Genomic DNA, 23,186 nt, shown 5'->3' with positions numbered 1-23,186 from the left:
CGGTAAATCGTTTGTAAATTAATAAAATTGTAATATTAACTTACAGTGAGATTTTTTTTTATGACTTAAGATTTTACATTAACATTCTAAAATCAGTTGAGAAAATTTGATCTAAATAAAAGAAAATGTTTTGGATACTATGGACTTTTTTAGTTTTGACTTGAACATTCCATATGTAGAAAAAATCTTTTGGTGATAAAAACATAAATTAACAATAGATGAATTCAGTTATGTAAAAATATATATATATATACATAAATTTGAATGAATGATTAATGATTATAGTTATAGCATTTGAACAACCTATAGTATGAGACTATCAAAATGAAGTTCTATGAAAAATATTACTTTTTGTCATTCTTGCTACTATATTACTCTTATATATACGAATCAACTAAAAATGGTAAGAATGTTTTTCAAATTTTTATAGTCAAGAAAAATATAGAAAAATGTTTGTTTAATATTAATTAGGATATATCTCGTGCTATAAAGCAAAGATCAACTTTTTTCTAAAATTTATAATATAATAATAAAAATTATGTTTATATTGTTTAAAAAATTATTTTGTTTGAGACAGTATTTACTTAATATTGCAATTCTTTGGTAAATCTATATTTATCTTTCTGAATACTTATAATTTTAGAATATTATATTATTTTAATTTATTTGATGTATATTACAGTTTTATATTGTTTGTTTGTTGTATTAGTATCATTATTTTATGAAATAATTTAAAGTAGTAATTATAATATTATAATTATAAACAGATAAAAATTTATTAATTTATTAATAACATAAATTTAGTTTTACCAACCCACCGACGTGGAACATTAAAACACACATTTTTTCATAAATTGAGTAATATATCTCTCGCATCCCTTCTGATTCCTCCAACACCTCTCTCCTCCCCCTACGCCACCATCTCCTCTTCTGCCGTTTCCACCTCCCCCAAGAGAACAATTGCCAGCAACTCAAGCTATTATTGATAACCTTCCTACTCATATCAATGCAAGCTCCCCGAACCAGAGCTAGGTAATGATTTAAAATATTTTTTTTTCCAAAATATAGTTTCTTGCAAATATAAGTTAACTGTTTCTTTTTCTAAATCAGCCGTAACTCTTGATTGAGTTATGCTCTAAGTCAGCCGTCCGCTCATAACTCAGATGTTTTCCATAAATCAGTCGTCAATTACCTCTATAACAGTATAACGCGTTACAGCTGAATTATTTAATACACGTCAGCGATTTCTGACGTGGCAATAGCATTCTGTGTACGCTGACGTGGCAATGGCATTCTGTGTAATTACGTTTTTTCCTGTAACTTAAAACAAAAGTACGATAGGTATATTAAAAATACCCAAAATATGATAGTAATAAAAAAAAGTTTTGTATGATTCTATAATATTACCTAAATTGTATGACATCTGAGTAAACTCCCTAAAATAAAATCTACCACGAAATCATGAATCTTCAAATACACGTAATAAATTTAAACCTATAGCCAAACCCATAAAGAAAGTTTTTTTTGTAAGGTGAATGTAGTACTAGACAACTCGTTTGCCACATATCTTGATGCAACCACACTTGCCCCAACATACTATAATCACCTCGACACCTTCCTATTTAGATGCTTTTTGCATGGTTCCATAATCACTTTTTTTAGAAGACAGTCTTTGAAAAAATTGCACCACATATTTCAAGGAGAGTTAAAAGCTTGTTTTCAATACCAAAACCAGTTGCAACAAAAGAAGCAATTTCAAAGTAAAATTCAATGAGCCAAATTCCAACCGTTAAACACAAGTTTGAAGCTTCTTCTTTATCGGAACTATCCAGCGAGTTCTTGAGATGGGTTTACATCTTTTCCTAAGACTAGCTGGGAGGGTCTGTTTAATGCCATCTGAGCTCATTAAGCTTGTTATTTGGGGCAGAGTAAGAGGAGTGATCTATGCATTAAATCAATTCCTACAAAACTCATGCTATTAAATATAGTAGTTTTCTTTTTGTTATTTAATTTTACAAAATATATTTATATTGCTTTCTTTTTTTTTAACATGAAATGTATATTAATTTTTGTATTTTTCTGCCAACTAGAATTTCAAAGCTCTGATCTTTATCCAAAATCCTAATGACTTCAGAAAATACACTCAACGTGTCGTCTATGGCTTTCCTCTCTCTGCCACCTCCTCTGTTTCTTTCCCTATCAATTTCCTCTCTTCACTATCATACTCTTCCTCAGTCGCTACAATTTCTTCTTTGACTCTGCTGACTCTTACTCTTGCTCAAAAAAAAGGTAAGCTCTTAATCTTTTATTAAGGGATTCTGTCAGAATTTAGATGCCGCTTCAATAAAAATTACAATCATCTTGGTTCATTATGGGATTTTTTTTTTCTTTTTTTTTTAGTTGAAGAGAAATGGATCTTGGAGGTTTGGTATCTGGATTGGTCTCATCTTCAGTTTATCTTATGACCAGACCTATCTTTCTCTGCATACAGGCATGTGTGTTTTGTCTTAGAACAGCTCTTGTTACAACCTTTGTCTCTACTGATATGGTCACTTCTGCAATCTTGTTCAACGTAAGTATGTTGTGGAGAGCTGTGTGGGGCACAATCTGGGGATCTATTCTCCTCTTTACGTTCCCGATTCGCTTCTTCGCTTCTATTCCAAGGGAAAGACTGGTTCGTTTTGGTTTCCAAACCTTTTCTTGTATCCAGTTTTAACCGTTGATTGATTCTTAAAAAAAAAAAAAAATGAATACTCACTTTGGTTGACCGTGCAAGATTTGGTAATGATCCTAGAGATTTATGCGCATTTTGATTATATTAGCAATCTTTTAGTTAATGATCCTTAAGATTAAGCGAACTTTAATTGTCTCAGCCATCTTTGATTGATTCTGAATTATAGGAATTCACATTTGAATGAATCTGCTTAATTAGAGAGTTATGCGAATTTCGATAAGAAAACTGAGCATTTTGAGAAGTCCATAATATTGTGTACATTCCAATTGAGATCCTTTGTATTTTACAGCTTGAGCAGAGTCTTTATGAGTTGCGGTATGAGCTAGAGAGTCTTGAATGGAATAGAAAAGAAATAGAGGAGACTCTCCGGGAAGCAATAAAAGAATATAGAATCATGGAACGCGACTTAGATGAACTAGAAGATGAACATGATGAAGCCATTTCCAAAATAGAGAAGCTAGAGGCCGAGGTATTAAGGACTGCTTTAAATCAACAACTTGTTGCATAACCAACATATACATATATATTTTCTAACCATATGGGGTTTGACAGCTGCAAGAACTAAAGGAGGAAAATCTTCAACTGAAGGAAGGTACTGGAAAAGACGACTATCATTGGAGCAAGAAAGGTAAAGTTAAACCCAAGGAAGAAGCACCGAAGCCAAAGAATATCCCTTATGATTTAAAGGGAAAAGCCGAGTTTACATCGGTTAAATCACCTCTTTACCCGTTTGCAAAATCGACAATTCCAAAAGAGGAAGAATTAACACCAAGAGTCCTTGGTTTAGAGAGGAACATTGCGGTTTCGAGAAGCATATTCAGCGCGATGCTCGCAGTCGTGGTGGGTATAGTAATGTATGAAGCCAAAGAACAAGAAATGTGTACTCCACTCATAGGTGCACTCTTCACTGTGGTTGGTATCTCTTTGAGAAGTGTGGTTCAATTTTTCTCTACGGTTAAGGATAAACCGGCTTTAGATGCAGTTGCTCTTATGAGTCTCAATTGGTTTATCGTCGGCACTCTTACTTACCCGACTCTACCAAGAGTTGCTCGAATTGTGGTCCCAAGAGTCGTTAGCATTACTGGCTCTGTCTTCAGTTTGCTCCGTGGTGGCTCAATCCCCCCCACGCCACCTGAGCTTGTGAACTATGTTGGTTAAGCAAAATCTTTGTAAATTTTAATACTTCATTTTCCTTTCTTTCGTCAATAATGTAAATAATAAAATATTATTAGTCGTCTAGTAGCGGCCAAAGCGGACTGAACCGGGATCGGTATGTGTTTTGGTAATAAATATAAAAGTTTTGTTTATACTACGAATCTTTTCATCTCACCAGGTTTAGGATTAGCGACCATACCGGGATTGATTCAGAGGCATCCAAACCAGGATTCATACCAAATCCACGTGGCAGGCATAGATTACGTCACGTGATGGTACTTAAACCTAGTTTTAGGACGCCGGCCGGAAACAAGAATGTGATGTCATGTCGTGTGAGGGACACGCGTAAATAAATAATTGGTCTGTCGTTTTGATAAAATACTCAGCAAAAGGAGGCTAAAGTAATCTCTCGATATTTGATAAAAAGACCTAAAAAAACAAATCAGAGAAAAAAATCTTTGCCAGATTTGGTAACTGTTTCTTCTTCTCTTTCATCTTTCTTTTTTTTCTCCGAGATACAATGATGGGTAATAAAAGTTACCGGCGGTCTCGGATTCGCTTGGTGCAGGTCGGGAACTGATTGGCTGACACCGACATGTGTTTTGTCGTCGTCGTCATGGTTGGTTTGTCAGCTCCCGCCTTGCATCAACTGAATCGGAGTCCGAGGTGAAAATATAAAGGATCCGAATACTAGATCTGACTTGATCTTCATCTTATGGTAGGAACTTGAAATATTTGTTGAAAGTTGCGTGATCCGTTTGATTTATGGTATTGGGTTTTATTCCAAATCCATAATATTTTAGTACTTTTCTCCTCAAAGATTTAGTCTTTTTGTTTTGAGAACTTCAAGAAGATTGATGTATTTGTTTTGAAATTATAGGATCTAGGGTTTTGGAGCTTTATAGATCTTAACGATGTTTAATGAGTGATTGAATTTAGATTTCAACAGATTCTGATGGGGGGACTCTGTATATCTCGAAGCTTTATGGTTTATGTGGTTTTTGAGCATTTTTTTAGGGTTTATGTTGGTTCTACGGTTGCTACGTTATTGATGATTGAGATTTGATTGTGATCAATTCAATTTCTTTATAGGTAAAAAGGTATATTATTGAATACGGTGTATTAAATTTGTTTGGTAAAGTTTTGTCCTTAACTTTTTGGTTCGGTTATATGGAAATTGACCATGCTTGCTTACAATACCGTTCAGTTATGTCAAATCGGATTATATGGGTTATTGGCTTATAATGATGAATGTAAATTTGGTTAATGTGTGACTCAGAGAATGTTTATGTATGGTTGGTTAATACAATTAGGTTGGGCCGAAGAGAAATGGAGAAAAGTATTCATTCTTGCAGATGCAAATTTCTTCTCTCAATATCCTAATATAGGCTTTTTGTTTGTTGCTAACCTTATTTCTCATGCATTTTTGTGTTTACTTTCTGATAACGATAGTCAATAATTCTCAACAACAAAGAACAGAGAAAACAGAACTACAACTTTTAATTGATAATAATGAAGCAGCATTCATAAGAAACGCAGATTCATCTTCTCACTTTGCAAGAGTCTCCTCCCACAAAGAGAATGAGGAAAAAGAAGTTTCTAGAGTTTACAATTCAGATAATATCTATACATAAAAACGATAACGAGCTAACATGTGCTCTAAAAGTTTCTAACATGTGTGTTAACCGTATTATTCTCTTTCTGTGACGTTGACATTTTTCCTTCGTCATCCTTTCACCTGTTACGCCTCATGTGCTTTCCCACAATCCATCATTTTGCGCATGGACTGCCTTTTATTTTCCGTGGACGAACTCATCATACATATTGACAGTTTACCACCGAGTTTGTTTGCCTTTTTCCTCTTTTCTTTTGTCTTTTAAAGATTTTGTTGGATCTAAAAATGTCAAATACAAGAATGAAAAACGGGGAAATGTAGAAAAAATTAATTGTGCACTTACCAAATATCTAACTTTTATTGATTTTTTTTCAAATAAATTATGAATTTTTTGTTGATTTTCTAAAACGATCACCAACTTCCTAAGTTGATTTTGTCAAATAAAACATGATTTTGAATTGTTACACGCAACAATTTGTAACCATATTCTATATATAGGACAAAGTCATGTTCTAAAATACAATACTTACATATAGAGCTTTTAAAAAACCAATTTTTATATATACATTTATCATATATTATTGTGTGAAACTAAATAAGCAGAAATATGAAATGACGTTCAAACCAAACAATGCATTGAACATTCCAATTACGTTGAGAATTAGATATACAAGAAATTAGTGATATAGCAACACTGAAAAAAAAATTATTGCAACAAACCAATATATCATTTAAAAAATAGAATTGCAGTAGAGCTCCTATCAATTGCATCTTGTTTGTTTAAACTTTTACCATACAACTTTCAAATGTAACGTTGATGTACACAATATATATCAAATAATTTTTATAATTAGTTAACACCCAATTTATTTATTTGATAAATATGATATTTTGATAAAATATGATATAAAATTAGCATTTGCAGAAACATATAAAAATATATTGACGAGGAATACAAGTTAAACGACACTTTTTATCGCATGTTATATTTTGTGGATCTACCATATGCGGCGAAGCTTCATGATGAACAACAAGCTGAGGAGTTTTTTCAGGTAATGAACTTTGTGTTGCTTCAACATCCGGAAATGTTACGATAGTCATCACTACAAAACAAACCATATTTTTTCTTATGAATTATAAACATAAACATGTACTTTTCATACATATATGAAATATGAAACTAACCGGATGTAACAATCAAGAAAATAACGAAAGCAAACTTCATTGTTTTTTTCTCCATGTAATTATCTATTACAAAAGTTGATAAGGATATGGTTGGTATCTAAGGCTGATTGAGCTATTGTGGAACTGCTTTTATAGAATGGAGATATGGTATGTTTTGGTCAAACACATGTCAAATTATACATAATAACTCTTATTTGTTAAGGTCAACAAAAATTCGTAATTTTTTATAGAAAATCAATAAAATAACATTTAATTCATCACAAACAAAATTTATGATTTCTCACCACTTTTGGTAAGGTCATAACTTTCTTTTGACTTTTTTCTAATTAAAAACCTGAAATTTATCACAGTATTTTGAATTAAAAAAGAAAAAAAATGTAACCTTTTGACCAAAGTTAATAATATTATTGGTGTAATCTCGGATTCGGCCATTTTAGTCAAAATGGTTTCTAAAAATAATTTAGTCAAAAGGTTTAAATGCAACAGTTTCGGTTCTGTCGATTGCTAAATACCTTCTTGTTATTCTCCAAATTATGTCGCAAGTGTAATAAAGTTGGTTTCTCAAAATATATTTTCTTTTGGTATGTCAAATTATATTTGCAAATTCCATTCCTCAGAAAAATATATCTATACAGCATTTAACTTAAGAATCGAACTGAAGCCCCAACATTAAGTTATTTTCTCGTTTTTTTGCATATTTTTAATAATTAATATTCAATATAAAATTATGCAAAAATTTCGAGTAAAAGTATGGATGTTAAAATGGTTAAACCCACTCCATTTAAACCCACCCCATTTAAATATAAACCTATGTTGCATGGAAACTCTTTTTCTGGTCCAATTTCCGCTTCCGAAATATTTCAAAAATGGAAACTCGTGGAAACATGGAAACAAACCACGAACACAAGATTCTTAAAAATCTCTGTTTGGAAACACGATGTAAACTCTTTTTCCGTTTTGGAAACACTACATAAATTTTTTTTAGCTTAGAAACTTAATAAATAAAATAAATTAAAAATATATATCCATAAGACATAAATATATATTATTATTATTAGTGTTTTAATTCACTATTTAATATTTATGTTTTGAATTTGTGTTGTTTCAAATATTCCTTTTGATATAGGTTTTATGTTTGGTATTTTATTATGTATATACATATATATCCAAATATATATACATACATTTTCAAAACGTTTCTATTTCTTAATTTTAGAAAGAAAAAAAAATCATTTTCTGTTTCTGAATCGTTTCGCTTCCACGAATCTGTTTCCGTTTCCATGCAACCTAGGTATAAACCCATTTAAATCCATGTAAATTTGAAACCTATTTAACCATACCCATTTAAACATACATTGAACCATTTAAATATACATTGACCCATTTAAACCCATCAAATCTATTTAAGTATATAATTTTAGTGCAGTGGCGGATCTAGCCAAAGCTTTGATCAAGTGCAAAAAGAGCAAAAAGTTGTTTTAAAGGGAATTCGAACCCTTGACTTCTTGAATTAAGTGGTGCATTCATTACCACTTCACCACTTTTATTAACAAATTTGAGGTAAAACCAAAGCATATTTATATTTCATTTGGTGCAGTTGCACCACCCCCGACCAACATGGGTCCACTCCTGTTTTAATGATAATGTGCAATTTTGTAGTTTTGCAATTTTGGCGGGAAAACATGTCTTTGTGAAAATAGTTTTTTTAATAACAGAAAAGTTTAGATTTTTGGTTTTGGTGGGAAACATGGTTTTGATTTTTGAGAAAAAAAAAACATTTTGATAACAAAATACAATTATGGTTTTGGCAGGAAAACTCGAGTTTACGGTTTTATTAAATAGAGTTAAATGGGCTCACTTTAATTCAACATACCCATTTAATAAATGGGTGTTGCATACCCATATTAACGTCCCTAAGTAAAACCAAAGGTCATCTCAAAATGGCTTACAAATTACTGGCTACTAGTAATGATTATTTATCACCAAGATAAAACCAAACCAGTACATGTATGCTCTACGGAGAGGATCTAGAATATTTTCTTTATCAGACTCGCATGTAGAAGAATTGTATAAGTGAAGTAATAATGGATGAGAAATTTGCAAAAAAGGAAATATGTTAATTAGTAAGTTCGTCTTCAACTAGTGAAGTGTTAGGTAGGGGTCTACTGCAGATAAAAAAGTTCTCTCTTCTTAAATATAGGCCCTGAGGACGATTAACAAAAAAAACAGATTATGAAGTTTAAAACAAAAGACACTTTTAGTTAAAGAATCCAAAGACCATGCAGCTCCTAGTGCTCTGTTCTGTGTTCCAATTTCCAAACACTGTTTATCTCTGTATGTCGCCTGCAAAGAAACAAGTAGAGTTGACAGAGCTGTAAAGAACAAAGGATTTTACAATCGAGCTTAGGGGAAAGCACAATCGAGTGTGCGGGTAAACTCACCGTGCATGCGTTTTATGAAGTAGTCCAAATCTGGAAAGCACGTAGATCCTTGAACCAGAGGAGATGGTTGACGATACGTGAAGAAGGAGAAGTGATAGCTATCTGGATGGTTTCTTGGTTTTGCTATATCGGTTAATCTCATACAACCTTCTCTATCGAAACAAGTAATTGCATTCTCTCCTCCAATAAGAAGTTGCTTATCCCAAGCTGCATTAATAACCTGCCACCAATAACAAAACTTAGGCTAAAGATTACATTTGCAGAGAAACAATAAAAAGCTACAGTCATCAATCATAAGTGTCATTACCTGCCAACTTAAACCTTCTGGATCAGCTAATGCTTCTTCATGCTCATTGGGAGACATTTGTGGCCCAGGGCACACAAATTTCAAAGTCACAGAATACTTCTTCAAAGTTTCGAAAAGAGGAGAGTACCCATCACGGTTTGAAGGGTTATAGTATCCTGCAGTTAATTCAGCAGCATGACTAGATGTCTTGTAAGACCAGTAAATCGCCGGTATCTGCATTGTTTTTTCAGTGTATGAGTCTCATGGTTATAGACATCATTGGTTTTGAACGATAAATGCCAAAAAGATTATACCTTGACAATGATCTTCGTCTCCTCAAACGCAAGATTTGCAAGAGACAGAACATTCTCAGCATGACCAATTAGCAATTGTGAGTACCAATTTAAGAAGAAGCGGCCGTAGTAGCTGTCATATTCACCTCTTTCTTGGAAGAAGCCAGTTTCATGTGGCTGAGAATTGTATTGACCAGCATTCTCTGGTCCTTTACCCCAGAAAGCAAATCCTCGTGATTTTGCTTCTTTTTGCAGATTCAATTGTGAATATTTGTCATAACACTGCAATAGGACAAATAGTAAACTGATACATTAAATCGTATGCTCAGACTTCACTAGTCATAAGCTAGAAACAACGTTCAGCAATCTGAAAAATACCTGAAACTCACCAATACCGGGATAAATCCAACCCATCCTTTCTGGGAAAGATGGGTACTTCAGTTCACCAGAAGCTCCAAGACCAATCTCAACTGCAGCAATTAGTCCTTCCACAAAAAAGTCATCAAACTCTGACCGGAAGCTTCTCATAAAATCAAAATAGACCTGAATTGAACATGAAGAAATAAGAATCTAGACTGTACAAAGGGGAGGAAATGAGACATAGTAAACAAAAAATGCTTAACAATTTCCGATCAATGAGTGTTCCTTAAGTACCTCTATACCAGTTCTTCCATGCAATACCCGTTCCTTGTCAATGCTCCAATTCAAACACTCGAAACTTCTTCTTCCTTCACGATCAGTGAAAAATATGTCTGGATTGTCTTTCCCAATCTCCAACACCCACTGTGGCAACGAGATAATCACATTTCCAGATACATTCCCTCCATATTCATGAAACGCCATCACCACCTTCAAATAAAACATATGCAAATTGCTAAAGATATTATGAAAAGACAGTCCTTTATCGCCATAGTTACAGTTTAACTAAACAATTTCGCACCTGTAGTTTAAGTTTGAAGTCTCTGATAAGGTTAAAGAGCTCCCTATAGCCAGACCATACATATTTCTGAGGATTCCAACCTTCAACTATTCCCCACCAACAATCTATTACCACTCCATCGACATTTAATGACTTCATGTAACTTAACTCTTGTCTAACACCATCAGGATCAACCAACTGGCCAAAGTTGTCTATAATCCCAACCTGGAACACAAAGTATAGAACTTTAGCTCAAGAAAATAAGAACGGCAAACAAAAGTGGTAAACAAACTATGTAAAAACACACAGTTGTATCATCAGAAGCTCACTGGAAGCATGGCGTACACAGGGACATAAAAGCTCTCTGTGAAGTCATTACGCGGCTCTGTGGAATGAACATCTTGAATAAGCTGAAAAAACCAACAAAAACTGTTAGATAAGAAGAAGTCCAGCTCAAAGTCACTTCTCCTAACAATGAAATGAATTTAACTTTACTGTTCTTATTCACCTGATTAGCTTCCAAGCATCCAACTGACGTGATAGGACTAGCACCCGTATACCTTCCATTCCCGGGATGATCATTCTCCGCGATAACAACAGAATCAAGAGACACAGGAGAAAGGTTCTCATCTATTCTAAGAACTGAATGCTGCTGACATTCAAGTGTAGCCTTAGCACAGTTCTTCAAAGTACTAGAAGACAGAGGACTCTCAGTAGATCTCGTCGGATACTGAACCTATCCAATGGCATAAAACAAACATTGATAACAGAACAAAAAGCTAATAAATTTGGGAAATTCAGCACATATTTGGATCAAATTAATCAGCTTTTCATATAAACCCAAACTGCAAATAGCTTAAAGAGTCATATCAAAGTTTTGAAATATTCGAACCACATGGTTTGGTTGATGAGATTGTCGGTAAGTAGTACCGTCGGCGTCAACACTCCAACCAGCTTCACGAGCCAAAGCAGCGATCACATCGTTCATATCAGCACGAGCCGGTAACGGGAAATTACCGTACTGTCTCAATCCGGCGAGCATTCTACTTGTGATTGCTCGTCTATGTCTTTCTCTAAGCTTCGTTCTCTCTTTCTCCTTCTCTCTTTCTCTCTTCCCTTTCCCTCTCTCTCCTCCTCCTCCGCCGCTGCTTCCTTCTCCACCGCCGATTCCGGCGATGTTCCCGTTGTTTACATCGCTTTCCGTTGGAACTATTGATGCTGCTGCAGCCGTGGCGGCGAATCCGCGGGGACGGCGAGTCTGTGGATGGTTGTGGTTTCGGTTGGGAAATTGATCCGGGTCCGACGGAATCGGGTCGAGATTCGGATCTTGCGAACCGGTGGTGTTGTTCAGAGTGTGCATTTTTTGGTGTCGTGAAGTTTTGCTCGCCCCTCTGATGTTTCCAATTTGAGATTTTTTTTTTTTGTAACTTCATGGATTTACAACTGAAGGTCTGTAATTATAGTTATTTACGTTAAACGTCTCTCACTAACAAAATTACGAATATAACACAGAACCACATAAAGTGAACATCTGTAATAGTAATACTACTCCATGTCTTTACGCATTTTGATATATTCGTTTTTAATGGTTTTATTAGTTTCGTAAAAATTTTAAGATGTAACACGTAAATTCGATTTAATTTTGGTAAATTTAATATTTTTAAGATTTGGTTAGATTTTAATTTTTCTTTTGTCATTTGAATGTTTATTAATAATCACTGTATTATACAAATTAGATGAGTACTCGCGCACTGCGCGGGTTATCTTTTGGAGATATGAACAATTATATTTTTACTGTCAATATCATATCTTGTATTAAGTAGTAGAAAATGAAAGCACAAACTATGGTGACCAACTTTCATAATATAGATTTATGTCGGCGGAGACAAAAATTTTCTGGAGTTTATAAACCCAAAGAAAAAAAAAACTACAGATACTAAAAGGTTAAAGAATACAAAGATGAAAAAACTAATAAAATACATACCAAACCTAACAAGGAAATCTATTTTCAAGAAGTTCTTGTGCTAATATTTATCAGAAATGCATAAGGACAACCATTAATAATTAAATCTTCTTATAAAGATGTCAAACTGTCAAGAAAGCAGTCTAGGCGGCCGCTTAGGCGCTGTGTAGGCGCTAGGCGCTCAGCAGATGCCTAGACGACCGCCTAAACCGCTTAAAATCATATAATATTATATATATATATATATATTTAACTTTTGACTATATATATTTAAAATTTCAAGTTTTATATTCATGTACATAATTATCAACATTCATATGTTATTAATCTAAATTAAATATAAGCAATTTTAACTTTTTGTTTATAATTTATAATTTATTAGTTTGTTTAACATATATTTTTACATAAATTTATATATAATATAATATATTTTGTTTTAAGTTGTAAATGCCTAAACCATTTTAAACAGTCTAAACTCCGATTAAACGTTCTAGTCGCTAGGCGTTGGGTCACCGTCCACAGCACTTTCTTAAACATTGACTAAAAGTAAGAGAACTCCTATACGATTATACGGTGACATTGTAGACAATGTGATACTTCATGTCTAGATAAATGCAAAACCATAAAAGTAGATATCGATCATATATAAAAATGCGAAAGACAACAAAACAAACAATCCAAAACATGAACACCAAACTCGTTTTGGAAAAATAAATTGTTGTGGAAAGAGATATGTTTTGCATTTTATATACAAAATTTGCATAACATCTTCCATGTTGTCCTCTATTATTAGTTCAGACTTCAGAGTCACATACAGTCAGACACAGTACATGAAATTACTAATGATTTATACAAATAGGGTCCATATGACATTGCAAGAAAGAAAAAAAAAAATCCTAAAGATGTGAGAAAAATGTAAAACATATAACATTATGAAATAGAAGAATTATAGAAACTACAAAATTTGGTTCAATTTAGTCAATCCATTATATTACAACAATTGTTTTTTTCGAATACCATTTTTTTGTTTCTACCTTAGTGGTTCACAGTGTGTGTGTGTTTGTTTGTTTTTGACCGTTTCAAAATAAAATTCAATTATAGTCCATAATGAAGTCCTATTAATGATTGCAAATAGATTAAAAAAATTTGAACTCAAACTGTTATAATAATTTGAAAAGAAAGAAAGAAAAGTAAAGAGAAAAAAAAAAAAAAAAAAAAAGAGTTTTTGGGTTAATTGTTCCCTCTCGTTCGAACATCAAAAACACACTCTTCCCGTAAAAGTCTCTCTCTCTATCGCAGATAGGTGCTTTGTCTCCTTCTTCGATAACTCCGATCACCTAAAAAATCTTTCCTTTCGTTCAAAGCATCTCTCTTTGATTAAAAGACACCACACATATGACATAGCTTAGTTCCTACATTAATTTAATTTTGAGAGTATTCTTGCAATTTCTTACCCCTTCTCCATCGAATTTTAGATCTGGGATTCAATAATTAGGGCTTTTGATTCTGCATTGTCAATGACGAATTCGAGTTTCAGTGTTAAGATCTGAGTATAAAGTTTCGATCTTTTTGATTTTGACTTGGAGGTTTCGATTGTGTGGGTTGGTTAGATAGAACAAAGATTGGGAAAAAAAAACTTGTGGGTCTTGTGGCAATGATGTGATTTTAGCATAAAGTTGTTTGCTTTTTTTTTTGAGAAGAAGATGGGATCTGGGCGGAGCAAATCATGTCGAGGCTCGTCTGTGGTGAGAGGAGATGATGATATCGACGTGGCTCAACCTCCTCCGTCGTCTTCTAGTGGTGGTGGTGGAAGCAGGAGAAGATCAAAGAGTCTTTTTTGTGGTCTTCACTCTTCTTGTCTTGCCTCTTCTTCTACTTCTCACGACAGTGACGATGATAATAATGATGACCAGGTCTGGCTTTTGATTATTTTAATGCAATTTCGATTGTTTTGTGAAATTAGGTCAATTTCATGAGTCTTTGATTTCTTCAGGTGTGTAATGGATGGATGAGGAAGAGTCATGGAAGTGTTTCACGGCGTAGAATTGAATCAAGGAATCAAAGAGATGATTCAGATTGCTATGATAAAGTATTGAAAGATGAGAAGATATCTGAAAACGAAAGGCATTGTGATGAGCTTGATCTTGATGATGACTGTGGTGTTGAAGAGGAAGAAGTAGAAGAAGAAGCTAGTGTAAGCAATGTACAGATGAGAAATGTTAGTGGTTCCATTCAAGAATCTTCTACTCCAGGTCGTGTCTTTTCGCATTTCAAATTCATTCCTGGTAATTTAAGCTCTAGACTTAGCAGAGCTTCAAGCTCAAGATCCTTCAACACTACTTATCCTGTATCTTCTTCTTATCGTCGAGAAGGAGGTGTTACTTCACCTTCAGAATCTGCTGTTAGGCTCACTGATAGAGTCGAGTCTCCGAGGATTCCTGTGATTGACAATGTAGGTAGAGATATTGATGCCATGAGATTTGGGGAAGATGGTAGCTTACGGTCTCCAGGAGTAGTTAATGGTATGGACACTACTTATGCTGGTCTTCTTGATAGAAGACATGTTGTTCGAGAACCTTCCATTGACCGGAATGTTAGATTTAGCAGAACTCTGAGTGTTGGAAGACTCCGTGACAGAGTTCTTCGCCGGTCTTCACTCTCTGATTTCACATTCCGTGCTTCTCCACATCAGGGAGACGAAGATACTGATCTCTTCTCTGGTGGAACCGCAGCAGCAGAGGATACTCCTGTAACTTCAACGTCTATACTAAATCGTTCTGCTTCTACAATTCGAAGGACCTTATTCGGCCTTCATGATCACGAGACACCAGCTCCTCTTGTGAGAGAAGGGAGGTATCAAGGTTTATTAGAACACAGATCAGATTTCCTTGAAAGGAGGAGGAGAATAAGATCGCAGGTTTGAAACTCGTCAATTATCTCTTCCTTAATGTGTCTGGATCAACTGAAGATCTAAACTAACCGATATAGCTGATTCCACAGGTTCGCGCTCTTCAAAGATTAGGAAGCCGGTTTGAGAGTGTCACAAGTCATCATGATAGATCTTGTGTCTTATCAGGTGAAGATCAAGCAGGTCGTTGCACATGCCGTGCCGGTACTACCACACCAGTAACTACCGATGAAACAAATGCAAGAGCTAGCATCTCAAGGATAGTATTGCTAGCTGAAGCGCTCTTCGAGGTAAATACATGTCATTGGGGTTCCCCATTAACAGCTTTTTGCCACTCTATCATTCATTCTCTTGTATCCTAAGGGTTTCAAGTGTATTTTCATTTTAGGTACTTGATGAAATTCATCAGCAATCTGTTGTCTTATCCTCTCAACAACCATCAGTATCATCTATAGGATCTGTTCCTGCACCTAATGACGTTGTGGATTTATTACCGACAAAACTTTATACTAAGTCACAAAGCGAGGATCCGTCACAGTAATGCCTTCTAAATTCTCATAGTTTTATTCTTCTATTGTGGTCCTCAAAAGTGCAGACCTAATGGTTAAACATGTTTTGTCTTATCGCTTTGGAATCTTTAGATGTTACATATGCCTTGTGGAGTATGAAGAAGCAGACACTATAAGGACACTTCCTTGTCGTCATGAATTCCACAAAACCTGTGTGGATAAATGGCTCAAGGAGATTCACAGGTATGATGAATGTGAACTTTTCGCTTTTTCGGTGTACGAGATGATTCTGATGATGCATTTACGGTGATGCAGAGTATGTCCGTTATGTCGAGGAGATATTTGTAGACATGATCCATCATCTCAACAACATTGATAACATACATGATGCTTAAATTCTGATTCTACTAGAGACCAAGAACAATCATGGGTTTTTTTTGTCTGCAGCTGTATCAAAAATGTTGTGTTTTGCTCGTTGTTTGTAGCTTTACAGTGGAAAGACAAATTCATACTTTTGAAACATGTAAACATATGAACCAAATTGATCCACACATGTAAACTCAGTAAATCCATTGATGATGTTGTACGTTTCATGAGCATCTTTTTTTGCTTTTCTATTGTAATTTCTGTCAATGTGGTTACAAGCTAGAAGCTAATATGTTCCCAAACACTTGAACCCTTTACTCGTAAGATTGATTCTTTACTAAAAAGTTTTAAAAAACTGCAAAGACATTTAAAAAAGATTGATGATATAAAATTAGCTTACATTATTGTACGAAGTATTATAGTGCAAATAATTCTTTTTATTCGAATGTAATACAAATTGTATTTTTAAATTTCAAGAACAATATTCCAAAGATGAATAAATTTTTTCAATTTTATACATCAGTATAATAAAATTCTAGTCTTCAGTAGATACTGCAGGACAAGTAGGGTTGCAATTCAGCGATGAACAATCTATGTTCTGAAACGTACTCCTCTCGTAGAACCAATCTCCAACTGCCTTAGCCATTTTCTGAAACAACAAATCCAAAAAAAAATAATGAACAAATAGAAGATAAATTATCAAGTTACAATGCTTCAATAGTATTTATTTTGTACAAGAGAATCAAATGATTACCGTATTGGCGACAGTGGGACCTTTATCGCCGGACCAAGTGGCAGCACTTCCACCTTGGCAATGAGCATGGCATGAGTCTAAGAACAATCCGCTTGTTGTTGCTGCTCGAACAGGTGCCAACGCAGCCAACACTTGGTCTCTATATCCTGAAATTTCATTTAAAACCAACAATCGGTTTAGTCAAGAAGACATTAAAACCAGATAGTATTTGTTTATTAATTCCGGTTAGGCAAAATATACCTTGAACAGTTTGAAGCTGAGCGGCCGTACACTTCTTGAGATCAAGCTTGCAAGTCTTCCACGCTTTGCTTTTATCAACAGAGGTTGGCGCCAAAACGTTCTTGATCTGTCAAGAAAAAAATACAAATCCAAATTAATTCTTTATCACTCGGGTCGATATTTCTGCGAAAAAAAAAAGAATAACAAGAACAAAATCTAACCTGCCAAGAATCGAAGGCAGCATTGATGACGAAAAGTGGTGTTTGCAAGGTCTTTGCAACGTATTGAGGGAAGAAACACTGTAAAAAAAAATTTAAACACAGCGTTAATTATTAATATGATATAACGCGCAAACACGAAAAATGACTTATATCAAGTATATTTTCAGTAGATCTGATTTACCAATTCGGGCTTCATGGTTGAGGTGCAAGAAGCAGGCAGACTCTTTGCAGATCCCTGTAAATAGTGATCAAGATTAGCCGCGATGGGATACATCCCCTCTAATAGAAAAATAATATGGTCGGAAAAGAGAGATATATCGTACGTGGGTTGCTACAACTTTGCCGTAATACGATTGGATGTAAGATCCTCCACTGATATCCTTACTGTTACACCACAAGATTAATAAAGGTGTTATTTTTTTGTTTTCTAGTATGCTATTTGAATTATGCAATTTTATATTTGACTCTTTAGAGATTATTGAATGTTACCCGTGGATGAAGTAACCGGCATCAGAAACACATTTGACCTTAGCTGTTTTAGGGAGGATGGACTTGAATTGGTCGCAATGTAAAATCGCAGCCAATGCTCCGGCTGAACAACCCGAAAGTATTGCCTGAAAATTCATGTCACCAAACATTATTAATTCCAACAACTCCAAAGATTCACATACTAAACTGGAAACATTTTTCAAGTTATGATATTTTCATACGTTTTGAGCGTTGCTCATTCCCTTAGCCATAAGATCATCGATCACAGCACGCCATACCCTAGCACCACGGAAGAACAGCTTGTTCGCCTGAAAAATGTTCAAATTCAAAGTCTTCAAATTATGGAAATGGGAACTTCGACTAATTTTCCCGTAAGGTAACGGTCTAGTGAATTACCGGATCAACAGCTTCAATATCGCCAGTGAAAGATGAACCATCGCAATACCTAACTTTGATTCTATTCCAATTGTAAAAATCTACAAAATACCCAACTCCAATTAAGTCTCATTGCATTATTAACATGAGAAAACAAACCATTTGATTCATTGAACCAAATGGTAAGAGAGAAAAGAGTAATAAACCTGGATTGGTGCTTTGCTTGCCACCCAAGATACCAGAGAAACCAAAGTCTTTGTTCATAAGCTTAGAAGAACCCTTCATTGTACTTTTACGTTGCACGCATGTAGCTATATCAGTGCACCATCCTCCTCCCTAATATTCACATAAATGTATATATTTTAATATATTTCATTATATTTTACACATAGTTTTGGATAATATATGATCAAAGGAAAAAAAATAATAGTAAACTAACTTCCATATGAACGATCCAATTGTTCACTCCTGAGCCAGATCCCTTATCGAAATGGTACGCTGGTGCGCTACCATCCAAACACACTATAAAAGATAAGAGTAATTAGTTTTTTTTTTTCCCTTCTGTGAAACATAGTATTTAGTTATAACAATATAGTTTTATCTACCAAATTGATTTTTTTTTTATATAAGTCAGCTACTTAAATTTGGTATGACTTCGCTCCGAAACAAATTACTAATAAACAAATGTCTGGTTATAAAATTTTATATCTTGAAAAGAAAAATGAAAAACAGTTTTGTTTTTTTTTTTTTTTTTAATTAAAAATGTATTTTATTCGGATAAAAATGAAAAATGTTTTCAGTGACTTTGGGTCGAGCGGAATATTATTGCTTACCAGCTCCTTTGGCCACCGCGGATTCAAGATATGTGATGGGCACAGCTCTAGCTCCGATCACCACCACGGCTAGCACTAAAAAACTTGACCACAATTGCTTGAGCTTCGTCATTCTGTAACAAAATAAAATAAATAAGTGAAAAATAGTTAGAATAATGAAATCCCAAATAATGTAGAGCGGTGGCCTCTAGCAAAATCTTGAGATAAAGCGATGTGATAGGATCTTATTCGTACATTTGTAATCTATCTATTTTTGTTCAGAAATTAAGTAAAAAAAAAAAAAGAAACGAAAAGTCGTCAACAAATGGTGTTAAAATAAGGCTAACTTTGGTTGTTTCTGTATGCACAAAGACAGTGTCTCAAAATAATAACTTATTGAATTAAGAAACTTTAAATATCACCATTGGTTCATAGGGAGACCAAAAAGTCGGGGAACAAAAATGACCAGTCCATGTGTGTAGTTAGCTGTACCGGTACGTAGTAGTATCACTGTTTACCTCAATTTATCATTACTACTATTTTTTTTTTTTTTTGGGACAAATCATCACTTTATTAGTCAAGCTCAAGACACGATCTATTAAAAGGATTACTTGCAATATTTAATTAATAATCTCTCGTCCCTATATTTACTTATTAGATTGCATTGTATTGAATGCAATTTAGATGGTAGCTTTATGAACCTGTAACGAATTAAAATATACGAGTATTCGAAGATACCCTTCTCGACCAAACTTAAAAACAGTTAAAATGACCGCAATTGTCGCCGTCGGGAGGGGCAAAATGAGAATCATGAACATAATGCCATTTCTATTATTTTAAATTTAATATAATTTGGTTACAACCAAAAATTGAAAGATTTTTGTAGTACGATATTTGGACCGCCGAAAAATTTGGAACAAAGAAATAAAAAAATTAAATCACTTCTTGGACCCAAAAATTTGACAATAAATAGGATTGAAACCATGAATTGCAAGAATCCATGAATTGCAAGATCTTTCGCATCACGATAAGACGACCTTCAATGTTTTCATAATACTTGGTTAAATCCCATAAACTAACTTACAATTAACAAGTAAGAACCTCAACAAACATGGAGCAGTTTCGAAAACATATCTAAAAAGGTATGGTTGAATAAGAAAATCTCAGTTTAGCTCAACATAAAAAAAAAAAAACTTAGTTCTTCGTAGATCAACATGGACAAATTTCTTATCCAAAATAAGAAAATAGAAAGACTGTAAAAAATATATTCTTCTGATAGAAACTTCAGTTTTATTGTAAACAATAAGCTTTACCTTGAGAAATTAGCTCCTCAGATTCTTCTTATTCACGTAGAGGAAACAAAAGGTATTTCTTTTGGTGAATGTAAAATGTGTAAAAAGAGAGGAGTCTTCGAGAGTAAGGTTTTGGAAGTTGAAAGAAAGCCATTGATGTCTTCTCTGTTATATAGATGGATACAGAGAATACCACACGTTGAAAGAAAAAAACTTTTCATATTTCTTTTCTTTTATCATTAAATAATATATAAAGTTTTTTTGTTTCTTTCGTGTATTCGCCAGGCCACGAGACATTCAGCGTTAAAGAGTCTCAAGAAACCTACCTTCGTTGTTCGTACGTAGTAATATGACCTGAATATGACTGACTATTCAGAATCCTGTAAATATTTAGTTAATTAACATTACTACTTTACTAGTTACCACATTTAACTTTTGATCATACTAATATAAATATAGATTATGAATGCACTTTAAAAATGGTTTCAACATGTTGTAAATTGCATGTATATTTTTTTCTGTTTGGGGGTTTATTGTAAATTGTTGTTTAGATTATCTTTTTGGAAATATCTATTAAAAAATAGTTAGATCCGTCTATGGTAATTACTAATTATACGGTAATACCGTAGAATACTAAAAGACAATGGACCTTTCTCTATATCAGAAATCACAATCTATCAATCCACCACGTATGGAGACGAAAAACACATGCAACCACCTACATCTACATCTTTGGTTGGATCAACCATATCATTTCTTCCATCGACAAATCAATTCATTATCATATGCTCTTTAATTAATTGGGTTGACACAAGATGATGGGTCATGAGGAGCTCTTATTTTTTTCTTTTAACTCTCATTTATTAAATTTATTTCATTCTAAATCAAGTAATTTCACGGAATATTCGTATACATTGAACTATTTTTCGTAAAAGATATTTTTTTGTTGCTTAATAAATTATATATTACAAAAAGATGCAAAAATGATATCATTAAACAGAAAATAAATGATTATAGTATTTAACTGAACCACCATTGTCCATTTTGCTCTTCACATGATTATAGATTGGCAAAACATCATAACCGAAATCCAAATAATCGTGAATATCTAGTAAAATCTTGCTAGACCATGTAACTATCTTATTCACTGTTCTACCAACCTATCATTTTACCGTTTTGTGGATAACCAACCAAAACAAAAATATATAACAAAAAATACGAAGATAAACAAACTGAGCATGAATTATTATTTTCTTTGTTACGAAACTCGTCGTGACTGTCATTTTCTACGTAGCACTATTTGGTAAGGTATACACTAGTAAATGACCTATATCGAAATCAAAAACTTATATATGTAACGTCTGGACGGAATCTACCAAACTATTGTAGTACATTTGTAGTTGTACTAACGTCCATATCAGTTCTGCTGAGATGATTTTATCTTCAAAATTTAAAATTTGAAACTACATTACATTTAATTTCTTTCTGCAAAAGGGAAATAATTCGCCACGTGTAGTGTCGTGTCGGTCCTCCAAATGCACCGAACCAAGTTAATGCGGAATGCCAAAAGTTTATGATTTAATGGTAATTTACTTATATTATTCTGACTTTTTTGTTTGTCTTACTCGTCTTCATATTGTATTCCAGTAACTTGATTAAATGAATCATTAGATTTCAAACTTTCACCTAAACGGATTTAGATCTCTTCGTTATGTTATTAAAAACAAGTTGGTCGATATTAAGGTCCAAGTCAAATCATAGAATAGCTTTTTGTAACTATAATCATTGAAATGAACTGGCGGTGGACAGTTTATTCTTTTTTTTTTAGTCCACGGTTTTGGAATTAAAAATATACTAAATTATGACTAGAAACTCGATTATTAACTTATTTTATTCTATTAATAATGGATTTTCCAGACAGAAGTTAATATTTATGTTTGGTAATAAAAGAAATCAAATATTTTTCACTGAAAACATTTTTTGTAATAAATTATTAATTAATTACAAATAACATTATACTTAAAAAAATAGTCAATAGAGTTGTATACATTATATTATTCACTAGAGTTGTGTTAATGATATACTGTATGTTACATGTAATTAGATATGATAATTAGATCATTATGTGTAATAGGATTATATCAAAAATATATAATGATAATGTCATAGCCAATTAAAAGAGAGAGTAAATTTCGAATCATAAATACTCTCATTTCGTTTATTAGTAAAAGCATTTGATAGACGTCATAAACAGTTTCATATGTAGGTGATATAATGAATTGTTTGATGACAAATTTATGATAAAAATAAAAATAAAAATAAATTGTTTAAATTTTGCTGAATAATTTTTGATGGTACAATTTAGATCCTATATGTTTATAGGTATATTCGTATTTATTATAATCACTTTAGCAGACTACTGCAATAAAAGAAGAAAAATATCTCATATAGAATAATGTCTAGGTGATAGGTCTATTATAGTTCGTAGTATGAATTTTGATGTACTAGTATATCTAACTAATAAAAAGGAAATGAATTTTGGAAACTTCATTTACTAATGATGTAAGAGTGAGAGTAGGGTCCGTGCCGTGGGACTAGGAAAATGGGATAAGGAAGTGGCCCGGAAGATCTCTATTACCCACAATTTGCA

The 23,186-nt window shown here is 33.5% G+C and overlaps 4 protein-coding genes and 1 long non-coding RNA gene across 8 annotated transcripts; 2 read left to right on the top strand and 3 right to left on the bottom strand.

The window, feature by feature from the left end:
• Positions 1-1,697: 1,697 nt before the first annotated feature.
• Positions 1,698-4,041, top strand: LOC147919754 (uncharacterized). Of its 2 annotated transcripts, none has more exons than XM_087504236.1 (4): positions 1,698-2,289; positions 2,401-2,674; positions 3,024-3,203; positions 3,287-4,041. In XM_087504236.1, the coding sequence occupies exons 2-4, from the start codon at positions 2,411-2,413 to the stop codon at positions 3,890-3,892; spliced, it is 1,050 nt and encodes a 349-aa protein (XP_087360362.1). In that variant the 5' UTR covers positions 1,698-2,289; positions 2,401-2,410; the 3' UTR covers positions 3,893-4,041. The 2 variants fall into 2 exon arrangements, with proteins under 2 accessions (XP_087360362.1, XP_087360363.1); XM_087504237.1 differs by having other exon boundaries at positions 2,140-2,289; positions 2,492-2,674.
• A 2,294-nt stretch (positions 4,042-6,335) lies between these two features.
• On the bottom strand, positions 6,336-6,847 carry LOC147919753 (uncharacterized). The gene is made up of 2 exons (XR_015593438.1): positions 6,690-6,847; positions 6,336-6,607 (listed from the first exon to the last, which is right to left on the bottom strand). It is a non-coding gene; the product is annotated as an uncharacterized LOC147919753 (long non-coding RNA).
• A 1,938-nt stretch (positions 6,848-8,785) lies between these two features.
• On the bottom strand, positions 8,786-12,102 carry LOC147919752 (beta-amylase 8-like). 3 transcript variants are annotated; one of them, XR_015593491.1, is made up of 10 exons: positions 11,521-12,102; positions 11,137-11,364; positions 10,958-11,038; positions 10,650-10,853; positions 10,364-10,558; positions 10,099-10,252; positions 9,731-9,991; positions 9,438-9,650; positions 9,131-9,350; positions 8,786-9,032 (listed from the first exon to the last, which is right to left on the bottom strand). XR_015593491.1 is itself a non-coding variant. In XM_087505886.1 (10 exons), exons 1-10 carry the CDS (start codon positions 11,986-11,988, stop codon positions 9,016-9,018), a joined length of 2,052 nt encoding a protein of 683 aa, XP_087362012.1. In that variant the 5' UTR covers positions 11,989-12,102; the 3' UTR covers positions 8,786-9,015. The 3 variants fall into 3 exon arrangements, 2 of the variants coding, with proteins under 2 accessions (XP_087362012.1, XP_087362013.1); XM_087505886.1 differs by having other exon boundaries at positions 10,088-10,252; XM_087505887.1 differs by having other exon boundaries at positions 10,088-10,252; positions 10,936-11,038; positions 11,521-12,059.
• A 1,637-nt stretch (positions 12,103-13,739) lies between these two features.
• On the top strand, positions 13,740-16,607 carry LOC147919751 (uncharacterized). Its single transcript, XM_087504816.1, has 6 exons — positions 13,740-14,504; positions 14,585-15,508; positions 15,592-15,789; positions 15,888-16,036; positions 16,141-16,251; positions 16,324-16,607. The coding sequence occupies exons 1-6, from the start codon at positions 14,295-14,297 to the stop codon at positions 16,382-16,384; spliced, it is 1,653 nt and encodes a 550-aa protein (XP_087360942.1). The 5' UTR covers positions 13,740-14,294; the 3' UTR covers positions 16,385-16,607.
• Positions 16,608-16,793: 186 nt separating this feature from the next.
• On the bottom strand, positions 16,794-20,841 carry LOC147919750 (pectin acetylesterase 11). The gene is made up of 13 exons (XM_087504817.1): positions 20,558-20,841; positions 19,266-19,378; positions 18,872-18,954; positions 18,639-18,768; positions 18,454-18,533; positions 18,279-18,365; positions 18,058-18,182; positions 17,892-17,952; positions 17,750-17,803; positions 17,569-17,646; positions 17,369-17,474; positions 17,129-17,274; positions 16,794-17,023 (listed from the first exon to the last, which is right to left on the bottom strand). The coding sequence occupies exons 2-13, from the start codon at positions 19,375-19,377 to the stop codon at positions 16,910-16,912; spliced, it is 1,176 nt and encodes a 391-aa protein (XP_087360943.1). The 5' UTR covers position 19,378; positions 20,558-20,841; the 3' UTR covers positions 16,794-16,909.
• Positions 20,842-23,186: the final 2,345 nt, after the last annotated feature.

This window comes from Camelina sativa, chromosome 20, assembly GCF_030686135.1.
Source record: "Camelina sativa cultivar CO46 ecotype springtype chromosome 20, ASM3068613v1".
NCBI classification, from domain to species: Eukaryota; Viridiplantae; Streptophyta; class Magnoliopsida; order Brassicales; family Brassicaceae; genus Camelina; species Camelina sativa.
This window is presented reverse-complemented; position numbering and strand designations above follow the sequence as displayed.